Source organism: Myotis nattereri (assembly GCF_964212035.1).
Source record: "Myotis nattereri genome assembly, chromosome: 3".
NCBI classification, from domain to species: Eukaryota; Metazoa; Chordata; class Mammalia; order Chiroptera; family Vespertilionidae; genus Myotis; species Myotis nattereri.
In genome coordinates this window covers 89,525,705-89,548,554 of record NC_138077.1, presented here as the reverse complement: position 1 = coordinate 89,548,554, position 22,850 = coordinate 89,525,705, and the positions used below count along the sequence as shown (strand labels likewise).

Here is a 22,850-nt window from a genome sequence, read left to right as displayed (position 1 = left end):
TCACTGATTCTATCCTTTGTCATCTGCACTATACTTCGAGCCAATCTGGTGAGCCTGGTTTTAGTGACTATGTTTTGATTTCTATAATTTTCATTTGGTTCTTTAAAAAAATATATTGTTGAGAATATTACAGATGTCTTGCTCTTTCCTCCATTCCCCGCCTCTATATGGTCCCCCACCCCACCGGCCCCCAGCCGTCTTCATCCCCTATTGTTCGTGTCCATAGCCAATGCATAAATACATATAAGTTATTTGGTTAATCTCTTCCCTAGCTCCCCTCTTCCCTCTGAAATTCGTCAGTCTGTTCTATGTTTCCATGCCTCTGGTTCTATTTTACTCATCAGTTTATTTTGTTCATTAGATTCCTTGTTCATGTATTTGGATTTTTAGATTCAATTGTTGATAGATATGTATTTATTGACATATTTTTGTTCATATTTCTTCTTCTTCTTCTTCTTCTTCTTCTTCTTCTTCTTCTTCTTCTTCTTCTTCTTCTCCTCCTCCTCCTCCTCCTCCTCCTCCTCCTCCTCCTTCTTCTTCTTCTTCTTCTTCTTCTTCTTCTTCTTCTTCTTCTTCTTCTTCTTCTCCTTCTCCTTCTCCTTCTCCTTCTCCTTCTCCTCCTCCTCCTCCTTCTCCTCCCCCTCCCCCTCCTCCTCCTCCTCCTCCTTCATACCCTCCAACATTTAATGTGATACTGGTTTGTTGATGATTAACTACTTTAGCCTTTTCTGGTCTGTGAAGCTCTTTATCTGACCATCAATTCTAAGTGATAGTTTTGCTGGGTAGAAATCTTGGTTGTAGGTCCTTGCTATTCATCATTTTGAATATTTCTTGTCACTCCCTTCTGGCCTTCAAAGTTTCTTTTGAGAAATCAGTTGACTGTTGTATGGGTGCTCCCTTGTAGGTAACTAAATGCTTTCTCTTGCTGCTTTTAAAATTTTTTTTTAACCTTTGGCATTTTAATTATGATTTTTGGAGTGGGCCTCTTGGGTTCCTCTTGTTTGGGACTCTCTGTGCTTCTGGGACTTGTAAGTTTATTTCTTTCACCGGGTAGAGGAAGTTTTCTGTCATTATTTTTTCAAATAGGTTTTCAATATCTTGCTCTTTCTCTTCTCTTTCTGGCACCTGCATGATGTGAACATTGGCATCCTAGAGGCTCCTTATGCTATCTTCATATTTTTGGATTCTTTTTTCCTTTCGTTTTGCTCTTCTGGTTGGGTGTATTTTCTTTTTTATACCCCAAATTGCTGATTTGATTCTTGGCATACTCTTCTGCATTGTTGATTCCCGGTAAATTATTTTTCATTTGTTAGTGTATCCTTCATTTCTGATTGGTCCCTTTTCATGTCTTTGACATTCTCACTAATTTCTTTGAAATTTTCACTAAGTCTCTTGGAGCTCTCATTATGATCCTTGAACATTCTTATAACCATTGTTTTGAACTCTGTATCTAGTAGTTTGATTGCTTCCATTTCACTTAGGTTTTGTTTGTTTATTAGTTTGCTTTCCATGGAGATTTATTTTGTTCTTTTATTTGTGACATCTTTTTGTTTGTTTGTTTATTTGTTTTGTCTCTGTATTTTGGCTCCTTCCCTGTGTTTGCTTCTATGTATTAGGTAGAGCTGCTATGTCTCCTAGAATTGTGTAGTAGGTGCCCTTTAGAGCCCTGTTGCTCAGCCTTCCAAGTCACCTGTGTAGTCTGTGTGCACTGTCTTGTTGTAGTTGAACCTTGATTGCTGTTGGTGTCAGTCACTGTGAGGAATTGACCCTGTGCCACTTGGTTGTGAGGACCAGATGTGACTACAGTGGGAAAGGTGCTGTGCAGGTGATACTCCTCTGGAACAGGACTTGCTTCAGTGGGGCTTTGGTGCTCACTGAGTCTGCCCCTTGAAGTTGCTTGTGGATGTGTAGAATTGTAATCTGATGTGTTCTGAAGCTGTCCACCAGGTGCACTTACTCAGGAGCCATCCTGGTAGTGCAAATTCAGCTACTGCCTATGTTCTGACAGGGCGACTGGTCAGGAGCTACAGAGTGATCTGCACATGGCTACTACTTGTGTTGGTATTGAAAGTGCTCAGGAGAGGCCAAGCTGTGAAACGATGCAGGCTTCTGCTAGTTCCAGGCCTGAGGCCTCTTATTGGGTGGTATGGGGCTATTTGTTTGAGAGATTTTAGAAAAGTCTAAACTCTGAGTCAGGACAGGTCATTCATATGGAAAGACTCTGCAAACAGCTTGGGTGAGGCTACAAATTGGGTGTGTGTTGGGGTGGTCTCAGGGAATCACCAGGGTGGAGTGAATAGTGTAAGCCAGGTTGATGGAGACTCAGATACAGCTGCTGACAGTCAGCTCTGTGAAATGGGAAGTCTCAGCATAGGAAAAATGACCACTGTGAGCATCCCTGTGTAGGAGAAAGCCTCTCCCAGTTCTTGCTCCAATGCCAGAAAATCCATATCCATCCCATATATTCCTGGATCCCCACAAGCTACTGAACCAATGCTGGAGTTCAGAGGGAGTGAGTCTGAGTATGTCCCTGCACTGGCCCTTTAAGAGGAACACCTAGAACTCTAACAGTTTCCACGTCCCTCAGCCATAATCCCCACTGGTTTTTAATAGCCCAAAGTTATAGGGACTTCTCTTCCTAGCACTGGACCCCTGGGCTAGGGGTATGGTGTGGGGCTGGGAACTCTTGTTCCTCATGGGAGGCTTCGCAGCTAGATATCCCTCCCGATTAAAAAAAATGCCACACATGGTTGTCAAATCAGTCCATTCCATACCTCTACCCCTCCTTCCAGTCTCAATGTGCTTTCTTCTTAAATTCTTTAGTTAGGACTTCCATTCAACCAGATTTCAGGCAGTTCTGAATGATGGTTATTCTGTATTTTAGTTCTAATTTTGAAGTTGTTGTGGGAGGCGGCAAGCACTGATTTTACCTACTCTTCCATCTTGGTTCTTCCCCCTCATTTGGTTCATTTTTATAACTTATTTTCCTTTGCTAATATTTTTAAAATATATTTTAAGAAACTTATTACTTGTTATATTATTTTAATAAAATAGCTTTTTAGATTCTTGGTTAGATAATTTCAATATATATTTCAACTCAGTGTTGACATTTGTTGATTATGTTTTCTTATTTAAATTATGGTTTTTTGGGCATTTGGTGTGATGAGAGTTTTATCATCATCATCATCATCATCATCATCATCATCATCATATTCTGGACATTTTGGCTATTAAGTTAGGAGATTCTCAACTCTACTTAAATGTCCGGTTTTATGAGGCAGTCATCCTAATTAGGTTTAGCACACAGGTCTTAGAGTACATTTGCAGGCTCTGGTTACACAAATTTGTCAGAACCTTGGTAGTTCTATTTGGTCAGCTTGAGTTGTCTAGTTCCACTGGAAATTACACAGATGTCTACTGATGCCACCTAAGTGGGCAGAGTTGCCCCCTCAGGCCAGGCTGTCTGGTAGGTCTAAAGGGGTCAGTAGTTTTTTAGCTTATTGAGAGATCATATTTAAGGCTGGTTACTTGAGGGGTTGCCCAACTGTCCTTGTTTCCAATAAGCTGTTTTATCTTTGTAGGGAAAGTAGTCTCTAGCCCATTGGGGATATAGTTCGCTTTCCATGGACTCTTATTGTCACTGATGGTCCCACTTGATTTCCCTTGTGATGCTGTTGGAGCTTCCATTTATTTGGCACTAAACATTAGTTTCTGTTGCGAGGCTGTGGCTGGTAGAAGCCAGGTCTCCACTGTCTTTCATTATTGTTTGCCTCCATGTTGTTCCTCAGGACCTGGTGTTCCTTACCTGTTCTCCTTTCTCTTTATACCTTTTAGAGTAATTCATCAGTGCCTCTTGCTTAATTCCAGGTTGTATAGCTGTACTTAGTGAGATATATAATGAGCCCGGGGGAAGGTCAATGGGGAATAGAAGGAAACATATGTACTACTATTCATAATACTTTAAACAAGAAAATAAAATAAAAATAATAAAAAAAGGAGTAAAGAGAAGTATGATTTCTGTGAAAACAAGTGTTTTGGAACAGAATAGGTGGTTTGAACTAATAAATATATAAAAAATATTTAACAGACAGTACAGCAGAGGTACCAATGAATTAGAACAGATTTTAACATCTGGTACCTTACAGGTGCTTTCCAGCTGAATGTCAGTTCTGGTTTAAATGAACTTCAACAGGTATCTGTACTGTGGAGAGCTTTTAATATGCTAATGTTCACTGTTAGTTTCTTGGAAGAAATGCAGCAGCTATAGTTTTCCCAAATTTATCTGTCCATAGAAGTGAGTCTTTTTGTTTATAATTTCTCTTGGCATTAGCATCCCATGAAAAACTTTGTGGAGGAAAGCCACTTTTATTAATATCATCTACCTCATCCAAAGTAATGTACTAGATGCAATCATTTAATTAAAAAAGTTATTTCTGAGAACCTTAAGGAGCACCTAATTCTACCTTTATTTTTAAAAATATGATAAAATAATATATTTAAACTGTCCTGTAAACTCTTTCAGTATATATTTAGATGTACAGCCGAAGAACTGTGTATTATGTTGTGCTGAAAATATTCAGTCTAACAGTACTGACTTTTTCTAATATTGCTATTTCACATTTTTAATACTTTCTCTTTTCAGCTTTAAGGGACAATAGGATTGAGCTGGTTCGGGCTTCTTGGCATGAACTGAGTATCAGCGTCAGTGATGTGTCTCTCTCCGATGAAGGACAGTATACCTGTTCTTTATTTACAATGCCTGTCAAGACTTCCAAGGCCTATCTCACTGTTCTTGGTAAGTTCAAGGAATAAACACAATGCATTCACAAGACTGAGAGATGTGTACTTGTAAAGTACCATGATTCAAACACACACACACACACACACACACACACTTGATTTAAGAGAGAAAAACATCAATATGACAGAGAAACATCAAACACAGTTACCTCCTGCATGCCCCCTATTGGGGATCAAGCTGGCAACCTGGGCATGTGCCCTAACTGGGAATCAAACCAGCAAATTTTTGGTGCATGGGACAATGCTCAACCAACTAAGCCACACAGGTCAGTACTACAACATATATATATATATATATATATATATATATATATATATATATATATATACTAAGGATTATAATAATAGATGTAGTTTAATCTCATTTCTGCTACATTTTAACAAAAGGCATTTAAAAATCACTTAATCAGACTTCCCATTTTATAGACAAAGGGAGATATAAAGATTTCTATGACTTCTAAAAGCATGTACCCATATAATTTCTTAGCCACAAGTAGACCCCAGGTTTCTTGATTCTCAATTAAATTCCTTTGTAGCAACTCATCTATGTATTGTATATGTGGTGATCCTTTCATAAAGTGATAGAATAATGAGCATAATGAGCTTAATATGTTTATAGGGTGCTCCTTCATTTTATCATATCAGTCATTTAATATGGCCTTCTCTAATGTGTTATAGCTTTCAGATTTTACCCCTTTGTGTATTTCAGTGCATTTAAATAACCCTGACATTTCCATGTATCTTCTCACCTTTTAAACTTGTAGTTTTCTAGATTACTAAATGAAGTGCATAATGTCACTTGTGCATGCAGCTTGTAACTTCTCTAAATATTGAGCCATTTTTTCCAAAGGTTAAAGTGACATAAAAAAGCAATGCATTCATAGAGATTCAGAGGAAATATAGTTGCATCTCAGTGCTCTCTGTGATTCCACAAACATCAGTGGCCCAATCAACTGAAATTGCTGCAGTTTATTGAAACACACCTGTGTTCTGAACAAGTTAGAGGAATTTCAAGATGGATATTTTTGTCCCTAGCTTGCCTTCCTTTTTTCATACATAAGGCCAAACATTGCATTTAAAGGAACTAACACATGCTGTTCTTTTGGGTGGGAACATTAAAAGTTAATTCAGCTAGTGAATTGGTTTTGTACATAGGATAAGAAACTGAGACTATTTTATCAAAATCTTTACAAGTTTGCCATTAAGGACAAAACATAACCACTAAAATGGAATATTTCAGGATAACAACTACTAAGTTTAATGCACTGTCCTGTAGAGAGCCACCTTGAGACACCATGAATAAGCAACTGGCTGATTTCAATTGATTAAATGGTGGGATGATATAGATTGTTTTTTAAAGCCAATAAGAAGGTGGGAAAACACACACACAACTATTCAGCTAATTGGAGTATGATGACCTGTCATTTGTCTTTGTTGTTATTCTTTAAATGTGTATTTCTCTTACTGGTACTTTCCAACATGATTACATTTTATACTTTTATAACTAAATTAAGTAGGACAATAAAGAACTTTCAGTCTGCCTTATTGAATAACTTTAGAAGAAATTTTAGTAAACCTCTACCATGATAACAGAATATTAATGCCCAAGAAATGTGGAATGTACTATTATTTAAACCACCCATGTGCTATCTCTGAATATTAGTTATCTGCTTATTGATTTGATGATTTGGACTAGCAAAGGCAATAGTGGTTAGCATTAAGAATAACACATATCAAGCTCCACAAAACTATAATTGAATTTCTAATGCAAATGAAATCAAGAGACATTTTCTACAGAAGAATGAGAAAAGTAAGTATGGTTGCAATTACATATAAATATTTTTGATGAATTTTATTGGACAAAATACCTTTTCTTGAATAAAATGCAGAGAGGTTAATATCATTTTTAAGCTTTCAGAATTATGAAATCAGGGATGAAAGGTGCTATTTTAGTTAAATTATAGTTTAGTAAAAATAAATAAATAAATGTGCTTTGTAAATTATTTTTCTCCAATGAAAGCAATGTTCATTCTTAAATCCCTATACTGGCAAATTTTAAGACATATTGAATGGTTATCTTTAAGATTTACAAAGTTTATTTTTACATGCAGACTTTAATTTAAACAACTACTTTGAACTGAATAAATGCTTTCAGATATATATATTATACACACATACTCATATACATATACATGTATCTATATCTATATATCATAAGCAGCTAATGTTATTATATAGCTGTTTATTATTCTTGATGAACTTATTGCCAATTTACCTTTGTTTGTAAAAATGATAGTCATAAGAATGAACCAACCCTGGTGATGGATGTTTCATTTGTTTATATTTCAGGTGTTCCTGAAAAGCCTCAAATCAGCGGATTTTCATCACCAGTTATGGAGGGAGACTTGATGCAGCTGACTTGTAAAACATCTGGTAGTAAACCCGCAGCTGATATAAGATGGTTCAAAAATGACAAAGAGATTAAAGGTAAAGAACGGAAAAGGTCCCCAAACCAAAATTAATGTGCTGAAAATAGTATGAAAAATTAAATGCACTTTACATTTTCTTTTTGATACCACATTCATTTTCTAAGTTTAATTTAACCAAATTTACCCATTTCTTAAATAAGGTCATTTTGCAATGTATATTAATATTGTATTTATGTGCCTCATTTCCTCTCATTTAAACAGGTCTATAATAATATATAATTCATGAGAAAGTTGGAGGAATTAAGATATAGAAAAAACATGAGTTAATGTATTAAAAAGCATATAGATTTGTGTTGACAGTAGTACTAGTAAGTACTAAGTATAAGGTAGATATTTCAGAACTCATCTATAATATTTAGATTGTAAACAGAGAAACTTCACAACTTATTTCTTAAATTTGTTGGTTTCTGGAATTACAAAGTTCTGACAATAAAATTGGTTATACATCAGTAAATCTGATTCCTAGTAATTCTCAAGAGAGAAAATATAATTGACTCATTTTAGTAAAAATGCACAGTACAGTCATACCTCGGAGATACTGCGAGTTCAGTTTCAGACCACCGCAACAAAGCTCATATCACAATCAACTAAGTCACACAATTTTATTCATATCCATTGACCATAAATGTTATGTTTACATTGTATTATAGTCTATTAAGTGTGAAATAGCATTATGTTAAAAAAATGCCAACCATCTTCTGAGCCTTCAGTGAGTTCTAATCTTTTTGCTGGTGGAGCATCTTGCCTTATTGTTGATGGCTTCTACCTGATCTGGGTGGTGGGTGCTGAAGGCTGGGGGTTGTGGTAATTTCTTAAAATAAGACAACAGTGATGTTTTTATGCACTGGTTGACCTTTTCTTTCACAATTTTTCTTAGCATGTGATGCTTTTTGATAGTATTACTCACCACAGTAGAACTTCTTTCAAAATTGGAATTAATCCTTTCAAAACCTACTGTTGCTTTATCATGTAAGTTTATGTAATTTCTAATTCTTTTGTTGTTATTTCAACAATCTTTACAGCATCTTCACCAGGAGTAGATTCCATCACAAGAAAACACGTTCTTTTCTTTGCTCATTCGATTCAGTCATATCTTCAGGTTTTACTTCTATTCCACTTTTCTTGCCTTTTCTACCACATCTGCAACTACTTACTCCACTAAAGTCTTGAACCCCTCAAAGTCATTCATGAGGATTGCAATCAACTTCTTCCAAATTCGTGTTGATGCTGATATTTAGACCTCTTCCCATGAATCAAAGATGTTCTTAATGTCATTTAGAATGGCGACTCTTTTCCAGAAGGTTTTATATTGAGTTTTCCAAGACCCATTAGGGAAATCACTATCCATGGCAGCTATAACTGTGAAATGTATTTTTTAAATTAGCAGATTTGAAAGTCAAAATTACTCCTTAGTCCATGGACTGCAAAACAAAGGTTAACAGGTGTGAAAACAGCATGAATCTAATACATCTCCATCAAAGTTATTGGGAGACCCGCTTGCATTTCAGTGAGCAACAATATTTTGAAAGAAAAATTCTACACAGTAAGCATGAACAGTGGACTTAATATATTCAGTAAACCATGTTATAGACCAATGTGCTGTTATCCAGGCTTTGTTGATGGATTTATATAGAGCATAGGCAGAGTAGATTAGCATGACTTTTAATGGTCCTAGGATTTTCAAAATGATAAATTAGCATTGGCTTCTACTTACAGTTAACATCTGCCTTAGCTCCTAACAAGAGAGTCAGCCTGTCCTTTGAAGCTGGTATTTTTTTTCCAATAAAAGGCTATTTTGTCTACATTGAGAAATATGTTGTTTAGTGTAGCCACCTTCATTAATTACCTTAGCTAGATTTTCTAGATAACTTGTTGCAACTTCTACACCAATATTGCTGCTTCACTTTGCACTTTTATGTAAGAGGTGTGGATTATTTTCTTACTAGTAAACTTCATGAACCAACTTCTGCTTGCCTCAAGCTTTTCTTCTGCTACTATCTCACTTGTCCCACCCTTCATAGAATTAAAGAGAATTAGGCCTTGCTCTGGATTAGACTTTTAGCTTTAAAAGATGTTGTGGCTTTATCCAGATCACTAAACTTTTCTCTATATCAGCAATAAAGGTGCTTTCCTTCTTTATCATTCATGTGTTCACTGGAGTAGCATTTTTACTTTACTCAAGAACTTTTCCGTTGCATTCAGAATTTAGCTAATCGTTCAGTGCAGCAGGCCTAGTTTTTGGCCTTTCTCAGCTTTTGACATTCCTTTCTTACTGAGCTTAATAATTTCTAGCTTTTGATAAGTGAGAGATGTACAACTCTCCCTCTAACTTGTGTACTTAGAGGCCATCGCGTGGTTATTAATTGTCCTAATTTCAATATTGTTATGTCTCACGGAATGAGGAGGCCCAAGGAGAGAATGAAAGAGAGATGAGGAAATGGCTAGTCAGTGGAGCAGTCAGAACACACAAACAATATTTACTTATTAAGTTTTCCATCTTATGTCATGCCACAAACAATTACAATAGTGACATTGAAGATCACTGATCACAAATCACCATAACAAAGTTAATAATAATAAAAAAGTTTGAACTATTGTAAGAATTACCAAAATATGACACATAGACACAAAGTGAGCAAATGCTATTGAAAAATGACTACAATAGATTTGCTCAACACAGGGTTGCCACAAACATTCAATTTGTAAAAACACAATATCTGCAAAGCCCAATAAAACAAAGCACAATAAAATGATGCATGCCTGTAATTTAAGCATAGCTTTATTCTTACTTCACACACCTAAATTTAAATGCACATATACACACACACTTACATACTTTCTTTTAAGGAGGACATAAGTTTATAGGGGAGATGACAAGTAAGGTTAGTAGTGACATTTTTTACCTCACATACAGGTATCTGGGACTTGATGTCACATGTGCATTAAAATCCAAGTATAAGAATTATTTATGATGATTGTTAAAAATGTTTCCTATGTGTATAGTAATCACCTTGTTATTCTCAATGTAATCTAAGAAAAAGATTTATGCAAACTGTTGGGATTACTTTAATTTATAAGTCTAATATTTTATCTTATATTAAAATAATTATTATTAATGGGTATGCAACACAACAGATAAGATTGCCTACCCTACTAAGAAATTATAGGTTTATAATCCATATAGGTATTCAATTTTTGGGGGTGTTTTAACTATTCTTTCTGTATATTTCATTTCCCAAATAGGATTTATGTGTAATTTATTTCTAAACCTGACCTTTGTTTCAGATCTTCTAAAAAATACATTTTATTGGATAAAATTTAGAGAACTATAATCCCCCCCCCCCCCCCCCGCACGGTACCATTTAAATATCTTGATGTGTTAAGTTAAACTTTCAGGTTACTATGTAACCTTATCCTATATTCTTCTGGTGCTCAGTAGCATCCATTCAAACCTGCCTTTAGGATATGTTTGTTTAGGTGTGTGTGAACTTGGTAACTTGCTAAGATCTTTCCTAAATAGACCCTCTGCTCTGCTTCCAGAATTATCTTACTATGACAGGATCTGATTTGGCCACTTTTTCTTTATCTTTTTTAAAAATATATTTTATTGATGAAATAGCAGTATTTCATCTTTTCTTATGGCTTAGTAGTATTCCATTGCATATACATACACACACTACATCTTCTTTATCCAATCATCTGTTGAAGGACACTTTGGTTTTGGCCAACATGAATAATTTTTCAATGAACATAAAGGTGTATATATCTTTGCAAATAAATGTTTGTTAAATGTTTGGGGTATATACCCAAAGAAGGGGTTGCTGGGTTATACAGAGGCTCTATTTTTAATTTTCTGAGGTACCTCTATACTCTTTTCCATAGTGGCTGTACCCATTTACATTCCCACCAGCAATGAATGAGGGTTCCTTTTTCTCTGCAACCTCTTTAAGTTATAGCAACCTCTGTTAATTCTCGTCTTGTTGCTACTAGACATTCTAACAGGTATGAGGTGGTATCTCATTATAGTTTTGATTTGCATTCCCCTAATAAATAGTGAAATTGAGCATATTTTCATATATCTGTAGGCCATTTGTATGTCTTTTTGGGAGAAGTACTTGTTCAGGTCCTCTGCCCACTTTTAAATTGGATTGTTTGTTTATTTGGTGTGGAATTGTATGAGGTTTTTTTAAAAATATATTTTGGGTATTCTCAGAGCTTTATTTGCAAATATCTTTTCCCGCTAAGTTGGTTGCCTTTTTGTTATGTTGGTGGTTTATTTTGCTGTGTGGAAGCTTTTTAAGTTTGATATAGTACCATTCATTTATAGTTGCCTTTACTTCCCTTCCTTGTCTTTGGGGTCAGATTTATTACATCCTCTCTAAGACCAAGCTCTATAAGTTTAGTAACATATTTATTCTATGTAATTTATTGTTTCAGAACTTATATTTAGGCTAATTTTTCTGCTTAAACACTTCTAATGGAATGCCCTAACCTCTGGAATAAATTTAAAATCTGAAGTCTTTGGCCTATCAGAATGCTCTAGGCCAGTGGTCGGCAAACTCATTAGTCAACAGAGCCAAATATCAACAGTACAACGATTGAAATTTCTTTTGAGAACCAAATTTTTTAAACTTAAACTATATAAGTAGGTACATTGTTATTAACTTAATTAGGGTACTCCTAAGCTGGCCTTTGCTAAAAACCTCCTCAATCTGATTGAGGTACATTCGCTGAGGTCGACCCCTTCCAACTCTCCCATCCACATTCGTCTTGTATACTTGTTTCATCTATCTCCTTTCATTCAACCTCTCTATATGTCCAAACCATCTCAATATGCCTTTCTCAATCCTCGACACTCCATCTTCTTTCACTCCACAACGTTCCCTAAAATTAACTTAATAAACTTTACTTAAAGTTTTAAGTCTTAGTTAAACTATAGGTACGTTGAATAAAACTTGATATCATATTTAATAACAATATTATTTATTGATAAAATTAAATTCCTTACAATTTACCTTACAATATCCATAAAATTAAATCATGACAATGACTCACAAACACCAATGTGAACAATGGCCTTGCATCTCCTTGGAAAGTTTGGGTAAGTCAGGTTTGTCTGTTGTTGTTTTTAATTTTAGGCACGATTCCAGGTTCTCATCAATAAGACGACTTCTCAATTTACTCTTCATAAGGTTCATGCTTGAAAATGATTGTTCACATAAATATGTAGACCCGAATAAGGAAAGAACAGCATACGCTAGTTTTTTCAGTTCATTATATGAGTCAGGAATACTATTCCAGGTGTTAAAAATCAACATATGTTCCTTCTCCAGGTCTTTCAAAGCAGACCACTTGTGCTGTGAACTAAGTTCACATTTGTTTTTCTCCAATATCTCTATATCAGCACAAGACGTTCAAATTTGAGCTCCACAGTTCTTTGTTTTTTAAATCCAGCAATTGCATTTCAAGGTTGCCAATGTCAATATTAAAGGGAGAAAAATTTAATTCTGTTACAGTAGTATTGAGAGGTTTTTTAACAAAGGCTAACATTGTTTTGCTGTTTCTGAATTCCTGAAACCTGTTGAGAAAAGCTTCCCTCATATTTAAAATACCCCACGTGGTATTTTGTGGAAGAGCCACACTCAAGGGGCCAAAGAGCCGCATGTGGCTCGTGAGCCGCGGTTTGCCTACCTCTGCCTAGGTGGTCAATTCTTACACTTCACATGTCCTCTGTGTCGTGTTTGTGAAAAGAATTCTTGTACCCTATTCCAACATACGTGCATGAAGGCTTCTCCACACTAACATATAATTCTGATTCCCCAATATGGAAGCTCTCTGAAAAAGGTCCACAAGCTGTTATTTTGTATGAGTGTGTGTGTGTGTGTGTGTGTGTGTGTGTGTGTGTTAGGCTTTATTTAATAGTTATGATTGACTAAGCCAATGACATTTGTGACTGCTTCAAATTCAAGCCCCTCTCCCTTTTTTTGGAAATTAGGGCTTGGGACTAAATGTTCTAATCCTCTAACCATGTGGTTGGCTCTTACTGGCAACTAGCCCTCACCTTTGAGTTGGGTCCAAGTCAACTCATAAACAGAACAAGAGACACCATTGTTACCCTCATTACTTCGAAACTTCCAAGCAGTTTGGGAACTGTGAGTCAGTATTGAATGAAGAAAAAGTATATCTGAGAAATGTATTTCAGTCATCTGAATGACTAGGTAAATAGATAGATATCTATAGCTATAGATGATATAGATATAGATATAGATATAAATATAGATAGATATATATAGATATAGATAGATATATTTCTTATAAATCACAATTTGGCTTATTCTAAATGTTTCTCTTAAATCTTCTTCTTGAGTTCAATTGTTTTATTAACTATGTGCACCCCTTCCTTAATTCTGACCATAATTAGCTGGTTATTTAGTTCCTCTAAATTGTTTAGTATTTTATTTGTGCTTCAAGGATTTATCTTTCTTATATCCTCAGGGAGACCAGCATTAGACATATTAGGTTCCTCATTAATAATGATTGATTGCTTTTAACATTGTAGCCTTATGAGGAACCAATAATGTAGTCATTTATATAAAACTAGAGGCCCGGTGCATGAAATTCATGCATGGAGTAGGGGGAGGTGTCCCCCAGGCTGGCCTGTGCCCTGTTGCAATCAAAGACCCCTTGGGTAGGGTCCCGAGGCCTGGCTGGTGATCAGGGCCTATCAGGACTTTCCTTCCCTCGGCTTCTGGCAGCTGGTCCCACCCCCACGGCTGCCACTACTTGTCATCTGTGAGGCTTTGTCCTTCTTTCCCCCCTCAAATGGTCACCTCATTCTGCGGGCAACAGGCATAGGGTGTGATTGCTTGACTGGCCTGGGCCTCCCTCTGCGGTGTGATCGCTGGCCGGCCCCTCACACCCGCCACAGTGCTGCCAGCCGGGTGGCTTGGGCCTCCGTCTGTGGGGCAATCACTTGTGGGACTCTGTGATAGATTGCCCAGCAGAGGGAGGCCCTGCCCACCCAGCCAAGGTTCCACAATCATTGCTGCACAAGGGGTGGCCTGGGCCTCCCTTTGTGAGGCAATTGTGGGGCAATGACAGGGCCCCCCCCGCCCCCCCCCCCCAATTGCATCGCACCCACCTTGGCTGGCCTGGCACCAGTGTGTGTCATAAGATGGTCATCCGAAGATCATCAGGACAGTCATTTTATTGTTCGGTCATTCAATCCATTTGCATATTATTCTTTTATTATTATAGACATCTTAATTTTTGGAAAAAAATTGGCTTCTGCTCTGAACACCAAACATATTTGGTCATATGTTAGGTAGGGAAGGTACTTATTTATGTTAGGAAACATGAAAATTTTGATTTTTATAAACACCATACTTTAAAATCACCTGAATCAAGATTAGAACAAAAATCAAGACAAAACTATATACAAAATCAGTGTATAGCTCTATGTACCATCCAGAAGTAGTGAAGCATCCTATTTTCCATGCTCTCCAATGCATAGTCATTGATAGAACATTTATTATCCCTACTCATGCATTTATCTACATAGCTTTTTATTTGTTTATAACTCTTCTTTTGCATGTTTATATAGTGTGTGTTCATAGCCAGATGGTGAACTTCTTGAGTGGTACAAACTTTTATTTTTATAAGTATATATGTGAATATGCTGAGTGCAGTACTCTACACAGAGTACACAATCATCACTGTTGCTGTACTCTGGATATGCTAAGTGAAAATTCCCTCTGAAATCCCTCAGCCCTAGCAAGTTTGGCTCAGTGGATAGAAGGTAGGCCTGCAGACTGAAGGGTCCCAATTTCAATTCTGACCAAGGGTACATGCCCAGGTTGCAAGCTCAATCCCCAGTAGGGGTTGTGCAGGAGGCAGCCGATCAATGATTGTCTCTCATCATTGATGTCTCTAGCTCCCTCTCCCTTTCCCTTCCTCTCTGGAATCAATAAAAATATATATAATAAAATAAAATAGAATAAAATCCCTCGGCAAACACTCCTCCCTGAAAGCAATGCTCCATTCTTACCTTGAACTATTTTGCCTTTTCAGAGATTAATACTCGACTTTTTATAAGCTTTTCACTATTTTTGTTATAGTATCGCTTGACACTTTTTAAAAAGAAAATTCCTAATGTAAAGTAATGGAAAACAATAAGCCAATTGAAGCCAATTTAATTCAATTTACTAAGAAATTGTAAGAATGCCTCTAATTATACAGCAGTCTTTGATATGTGAGCAGAGACTCAAATGAAGAAAATAAGAATCTTGACCTGAAGATGTTTAGGATGTCTTTGGGTGATAAACTAGTTATTGTAAATATTTTCCTATGAAGATAAATGTTTGAAATGATATAAATCACAGAGCTGTTATTACAGCCAGGAGTAAAGATTATCCTCCATTTACTTTAACGAAGCATTGTCAGGCCAGCATATTGACATGAAGTTTCAGACTCCACATGATGAATGTCTCGACCTTCAAAATGACTTCTGATATCAGGACAGCTTTTTTTTTTTTCTGTAGAAATCTTTGTTTTTCATCTATTGTTACCTAATATAATGAATTTTGTTTCCAATCTCTGAGTGAATGTTGTTTGAAAATCTAGGTGATCACATCTTGTTGGCCGGAATAATCTTATATTAGGTTATATACCAGTGGTTCTCCAACTTTAGCAGGCACCAGCACAACCTTCAGGGCCTGATAAAATTCAAATTATAAGGCCCTGGCCCCAGAATTTATGATTGAATAAATCTGCAGCAGAACCTGAGAACATGTATTTTTACCTCTGTGTTAAATGCATGAGCTATACTGATGCTCCCAGTTGGAAAGCACATGGGTATAGACAAAATAAAGTTCAGGAACATCAGTAACTTATAAGAAAGTCTTGCTTCTGTCTCTGCACTTTAGTTTTTCTCATTTACTAAGTGAAGGTTATAATACTTGCCTCAAAGTGCTATAGCAAGAATTTTATATGAGCCAACATACAGAACATGTTTTCACAGCACAAGGGATCACTGAATACATTTTAGATGTTATTATGATTATTAGTATTACTATTTTTAGTAAACCATAATTAATGGGTTGCAACAATCTCTAAATTATTCCTAGATATATAAACAAATAAAAACAGAATGTTTGTGTCAAGATACTCACAATTGGGATACGAACCTATAAATATAGATCTAGCCATCAGGGTGGTAGCTTTATGACCTGGCTAATGATTTTCTATCAAAAAAATCAGAGATTATTCCTACTTTTTGGGAGTGGTGAAGGTGTAACAATTCCTTGATGAATATAGGCACTCGATAAATATTCATTAAAGGAATAATAGATTTTAAAAAATGAATGAAATAAATCCTATGGATTTGGATAAAAATATATTGTAGAATATTGTAAAGAAAGGAAGTTCATGTATCTATGCTGAGTAAAAAGCATGTGATTTTTTGAAGTAACTATGAAACTCTGTGTGATATAAACATGAAAGATAAACAGGAAATCAGAAGCCAAATAAGTCATGTAAGATCTTTTATTCTAGGTAAGGCAATGGTAAAACTTTTTTTTTTTTTCAGGTTAGCTTTGAACAGTAGAATGAGACAATCCCCACCCCCATATTCTGACTCAAAAATCTCTTTGGTGCCTCTGGGCAGCTCTGCATCCAAAACCACATGTGGTTTCACTGAAGTTTTTAATTTCCTATGTAGCAAGGAAGTCTGATTATCTGTTATTTAGTGTGAGACAAAGATGTGCATTGCCTTCCTAAATCTATCAGCTTCCTGAGAATTAAATTAACTTTCCGTCCCATGTGTAGGTTTCATAATATGTAGTTTAAGCATTTACTATTATAAAATCTTAAGATTTCTTTTCCAGCAAACTAGTTTTTACATTAATGTGTTAGATTGCATTCTATAATAATCCTCTATAGCCCATACCTTTGTGTAATTCCTTTCCCTTGAGTGAAGAAGGGACTTGTGAATATGATGTTATATCACTGTCTTGAAGATGTTACCTTATGCGGCAGAAAGGATTTTTCAGTTATAATCATGGGTCCCTTTTGAATTCATCAAATACATATTATCAAGGCAGGCCTGACATAATGAGTTTTATGTAAAAGAATGAAGAGCCAGAGAGAAGAGTAGTTAATGGACATTTCAGCCATGAGCTAATAAGGTCCTAAACTGATGGATAAAGTGGAATTAATAAATGGAATAAAGTAAAAATATTTTTTAAAGATGGAGTTGGAAGAGGAGACATCTTCGCTCAATCTCTCAAAATGTTGGTTAATGATTCTGAGAGATTGAGCAAAAATAAAAGTCAAAGACAATGCAATTTGGGCGCCTGAGCGACTTGCATAATGAACATAGAGATAGACATCAGAGAAATTAATTTAGAAATAAATGATAATGTGTTTTATTCTTTAAGATATTAAGGTCAAAATAATCATATAGAATCAAAAAAGTTATGCTTAGTAAGCTTTTGGAGTTAGTTGATTTATGACTAGAAAAAGGATTTTGACCTTACAAAAGTCTATCATCTCATATTGAGGGAAATTTTTAATTTTATAAAAAGCTTACACTACTCTTCATGTGTGCAGCATACTTCTGACAGAGCTTTTCTCAGCACTTTCTCCCTATCCGAAGAATGATGCTGTGTAATAATCTGCATATCCATCATAGCCTGACTTTATGGTGATTCATTTCATCTTGCCTGTACTTAACGGTACTGCCCGTATTCTACAACTGTTATTTCCTTATTAGACATCACTTGTTTCAAATGTTTGACCATCATGCTTAAGTTTACTTTAGCTATATTACACTGTGTGAACAGGCTTTTTGACATACACTTTAATGTCAATCAAAATAGTTAGCTGATAATTTTAAAATTGGCTAAATATAGTGTAATTTTACTTTGAGCTACTTAGTAAGTGCTTTTTCAGCATTTGGAAATATTAGAGTGAATTTATGAATGCTATGCTTCTCAAAAGGTAGCCTTCAAACAGCTTGGAGCAGAATCACCAGAGATAATTAGCTCAAAATGCAGATTCTTCATTTCAATGCAGACTTATAAAATCAGAATTCCTGGATTGCAGGCCTAGAAATCTTAATGCTTTTGAAGTACCTCAAGTACTATTTAGACTCATTTTAGTTTGAAGATTCATGGGTTTAGAAACCAGTAAGCAAAATATAATAGATATTCCAGGAAAGAAAGGGAAGAGGTCCCAATGTAATAAACTTAGAAAATGACTTAATATTCTATGCACTTTCTAAGTCTCTTCTTAGGAGATTCTCTAAAACTGAATCAAAAGGGACCTTAGTGTTTAACATTTCTGAGAATTATTGCAAAAATTCCTTTAACCAACATCTTAGCAGTATTTTTTGACCACATAATATATTTTTTGTTGTTTATTTGTTTCATGTATTTTTCTATTGAACTCCATGGAATTTACTTTAAAGGTAAATTATACATTTAATTTAAATACTCTATTTAGTGTTAAAAAACTAATTTTGTCCTAATGGGTCATTTAACATAGGTTGTATAAAATTTTAATTTGAATGAATTAAATATTACCATGTAATACAGTGACTTGAATGATCTGAATTTAACATCTATAATAATAAAAGCATGATATGCTAATTAGACCAGACATCCTTCCAGGCGACCTTCCAGATGAAGCCAGAGCTGCAAGAGCTGAGTCCCTTGCACAAATTTTGTGCATCAGGCCTCTAGTAAATAAAATAAAAATGAAAGATTTGGGTCCCCTGAGTTTAAAGTCTCTGTATCATATATGATAAAAATTAACTGAATGTATTAGTATTTAATGATTTTTTTTTATCTTCTTAGAAAGTGTCCTTGTCATCTAAATCTGGACCATGCTGGACACTGTATTATATATAAAAAAAGAAATAGCATTAATAATACCTGTGTGTGTGAGTATATGCACAAATTGGAATTTTCTAAGTGCTGTTAAGTGTTTACCTCAAGACTCTGCAGGCCACACTATGAGACAGACATGGAAAGAGATAAAACAATTTCTCCATGTTGGTATAAATGATTGATAAATGCAAATAATCACACAAAAATTTGAGAAACTTTCCTTATTACAGTTTCTTATTTTTTACAAAAAAACAGCTTTATTGAGATATAATAGACAAAAAGCATTCTACATGTATTCGAAGTGTATGATTTTGTGTATTTTCACAAGTGTATATAACAATGAAACCATCACCACAATCAAGATAGGGACCATAATTTTTATCTACAAAAGGTTAGTCATACTCATTCAAAATCCTTCCCCCGACCCACCCACCACCTCATTCTCAAACAACCACCATTTTGCTTTATGTCATTATAGATTAGTTTGTATTTTCTAGAATTTTACACTAATATTATCACATAGTCTGTACTCTTCTTTTTCTGATTTATTTCTCTTGTAATAAATATTTCAAGATTCATCCATGTTGCTGCATGTATAAGGTGGTTTCTATTTATTTCTGATTAATATTTTATTGTATACATCTATACTATAATTTGTTTATTCATTTACTTAGTAATAGACTTTTGGGCTGTTTATAGTTTGCAGCTATTATTATTATTATTATTATTATTATTTATTATTACTTTTATGAGTCATGCTTTGATATTATATGTAAGATATATTTGCATAAGGAGATCACAAAGATTTCCATAAGTTTTATAATTTTAGGTTTAAAATATATTTTGAGCCCGGCTGGCATAGCTCAGTGGTAAAGCACTGACTTATGAACCAGGAGGTCAAGGTTCAATTCCAGGTCAGGGCATATACCTTGGTTGTGGGTTTGATTCCCAGTGTGGGGTGTGCAGGAGGCAGCATAACGATGATTCTCAGACATCATTGATGTTTCTATCTCTCTCTCCTTCTCTGAAATTAATAAAAATATAATCTTAAAAAATTTATTTTGATGTATTTCATATTTTTAATATTCTTGTCTTTTATTTCTCTCAGCTGCATTATTTTAGCTTAGTTTTGAAAAATTGATTGATCTCATTACAGTAGCATTTTCCTGGTTTGAATCCACAGTATGTGTGTGTGTATGTATTGAGTTCCTCTAATCCGTTTAGATGGTTCTTTTCCCAGCCTCAGTTTCCTCTCTCAGATGCACTGTCAGTACTATTTTGCTGAATACCGGTGTGGACACTGAAGATACCTAGCCTTCTCTCTTTGTGCAGTCCTCTCTTTTTGGTACCCAGCCCTAGCAAACTCCAGCTACTGTGGCCTTCTCAGACCCCCAGCTCCACCTCCGTCACTCAGGCAGGCCACCAGCTGCTACATGGGTTCTATGCATGGTCCACAGCCTTGAAAACCTCTCAAGGCATTAAGCAGGGACTAATTTTAGGGTTCACCTCATTTGTTTTCCATCTGTCAGGGATCACTCTCCATTGCTATGATGTTCAATATCTTGAAAACTGTTGTCTTTAGGTGAGAGGTAAATCTGTCTTCATTACTCCATCTAGGATGGAAGCAGAAGTCTTTTTGTCTTTGCTTTTGAAATGTAGAGAAATAATACTTTTATTTCAGTGGTAGTGTGTCTCAATTTTGTCTGCTTGCTTGTTTTAGGTGATATAATAATCTAAAAAAGTGAATATGAATGAGAGTGAAATGTGTCTGCTCACTTTGACAGAATATTTTAGAAAAATAATTTTGCTAGTTTTAAAGTTAGATTTATTATTATTATTATTTAGCCACAGAAATTCAGTGCTATTATGGGTTCTACACCTTGTGGGAATACAAATGGAAGTAATAGCATTTATACAATCAGTTAAATAAATATAATTATTTTTACTGGACCTCACTTATTATCAAAAATAAGCATTTTATCAACAAAGAAGTATTGTTTTAAACTTTGTTTAAAATTATATTTTAAATTAATATTTTTAACTTAAGGGTTAAAGCAAGTACACACCTCAATAATTCAGGACTCGTCTGCCTATAAGCAATCTTGAGGTTATAATAAGATAAATATTAAGATATGTTAGCTTTTTAGCTCTCATCTGCTCATGGAGAGACTCAGCTGCTCAAATAGCTCCTCAGCTTGTTTCCTAAAGATCCTTTCTGGCTCTGCCATGCCATGAAAGACACCTCCCATTCTTCAGCTTTAATTTTTTCATGGAAATTCAATCCTTCATGTTTTTTGTGATATCTGGGGGGAGAGGATCTTGTTTCAATCAACTTTGGCTAAAGATTCTTTTTGGACCCAGGAGGATATTTTACAAAATTTATGAATTAGATCTTTCTAAAAATGATCCTTTAATTTTTTGATCGATAAAAGTCATTAGATTCAAATAGTTTTTCACAATATTGTGGCCTAATTGACATTTTAGTGGGGTGGTATCTAAGTGCATTGGTAACTCTTCTTCCATTTGCATTGGCAATGGGGAATTCTAGATAGATTATTTTACTGAAATTATTCTCTAGTGGTATAGATTAATGTTCAATAATAAAGTTCTAAGTCTATGATTTTATTTACAGAATACTAAATACTGTGTTTCTTGAAAGTGGTCTTACATGTAGTCTGCATCTTCCAAGAAAGTGACCAACCTTATCTTTCTTTCAATTCAATAACTCTTTAAAGTGTTCATTGTTTTTATACCTCCTAAATTGAAGCCAGATTCACCATTTTTATTTAGCCTTTATACTACATTTTTGTTGAGAGATAACTAATATACCATCAATTTAGCTAAAGTTTTTAGTAATTTCACAGTTATATAACTCCCTTGTTAATTTTTCTATTCCCCCTCTCTTTTCTTCAGAATACATAATCTGTACAGATCTGATTTCTTTTGTTTCATAACTACTTTTGAGTCCTCTACTAATTTTTCATTTCAATTGTTGCATTTTTCAACTCCAGAACATCCATTTAGTTTGCTTTATAATTTCTCCCTTTTTATTGATGTTCACAATTATTTTGTTTTATCCTTTTAAAGTATGGTTTCCTTTAATTTCTTAATGTGTTTAAAAAGAATCCTTTGAAGTCTTACTCTGTCAAGTTCATATTTGAGGCCTTCTTACCAGCAGTTTCTAATGTTTGCTGTGTGTGTGTGTGTGTGTGTGTGTGCGGGTGTGTGTGTGTGTGTGTAGGAGTCACACTGTCCTGTTATCTTGCATGTGATATATTTTTTGAAAGCAGGACATTTATATAATATATTGAGTGACTGGATACTGGTCTCATTCTGCAGTGCACTGCTGTTTGCCTATTTATTTGTTTGGTAACTTAGATGGGCTATTTTCACTGCAGTGCAAAACCTGTGATGTCACTCAGAGGGCACAGCCTTCTACATGTGGATAGTCAGTCTGGGAATGAGAATGGTTTCCATAGGGCTTTTTCCCTAGTGTCTGTGCTAAGCTATCTGCCTCTGTTGGTATTATGTATTGCCGTTCCCCACCACTCTTGTCAGCTGATTTCTCTATTGTTTTCAACAATATTCTGTGCATAAATTGCTCCAAATCTGATCCAATGAAACTGAGAACCCTTGCTGGAGCATTCTTCTTTACATTTTGAGATCAGTCTTA

At 35.2% G+C, this 22,850-nt stretch overlaps 1 protein-coding gene across 4 annotated transcripts in view; it reads left to right on the top strand.

Moving 5' to 3' along the window:
* The window catches only part of CADM2 (cell adhesion molecule 2), a 1,196,033-nt gene that overhangs the window by 1,017,473 nt on the left and 155,710 nt on the right, over positions 1 to 22,850 (top strand). For all 4 annotated transcript variants that reach the window (XM_081086797.1, XM_081086795.1, XM_081086798.1 and 1 more), the window contains 2 exons: positions 4,643 to 4,795; positions 7,150 to 7,287. In XM_081086797.1, the coding sequence (XP_080942923.1) occupies positions 4,643 to 4,795; positions 7,150 to 7,287 (291 nt within the window). The remainder of the gene's footprint in view (positions 1 to 4,642; positions 4,796 to 7,149; positions 7,288 to 22,850) is intronic.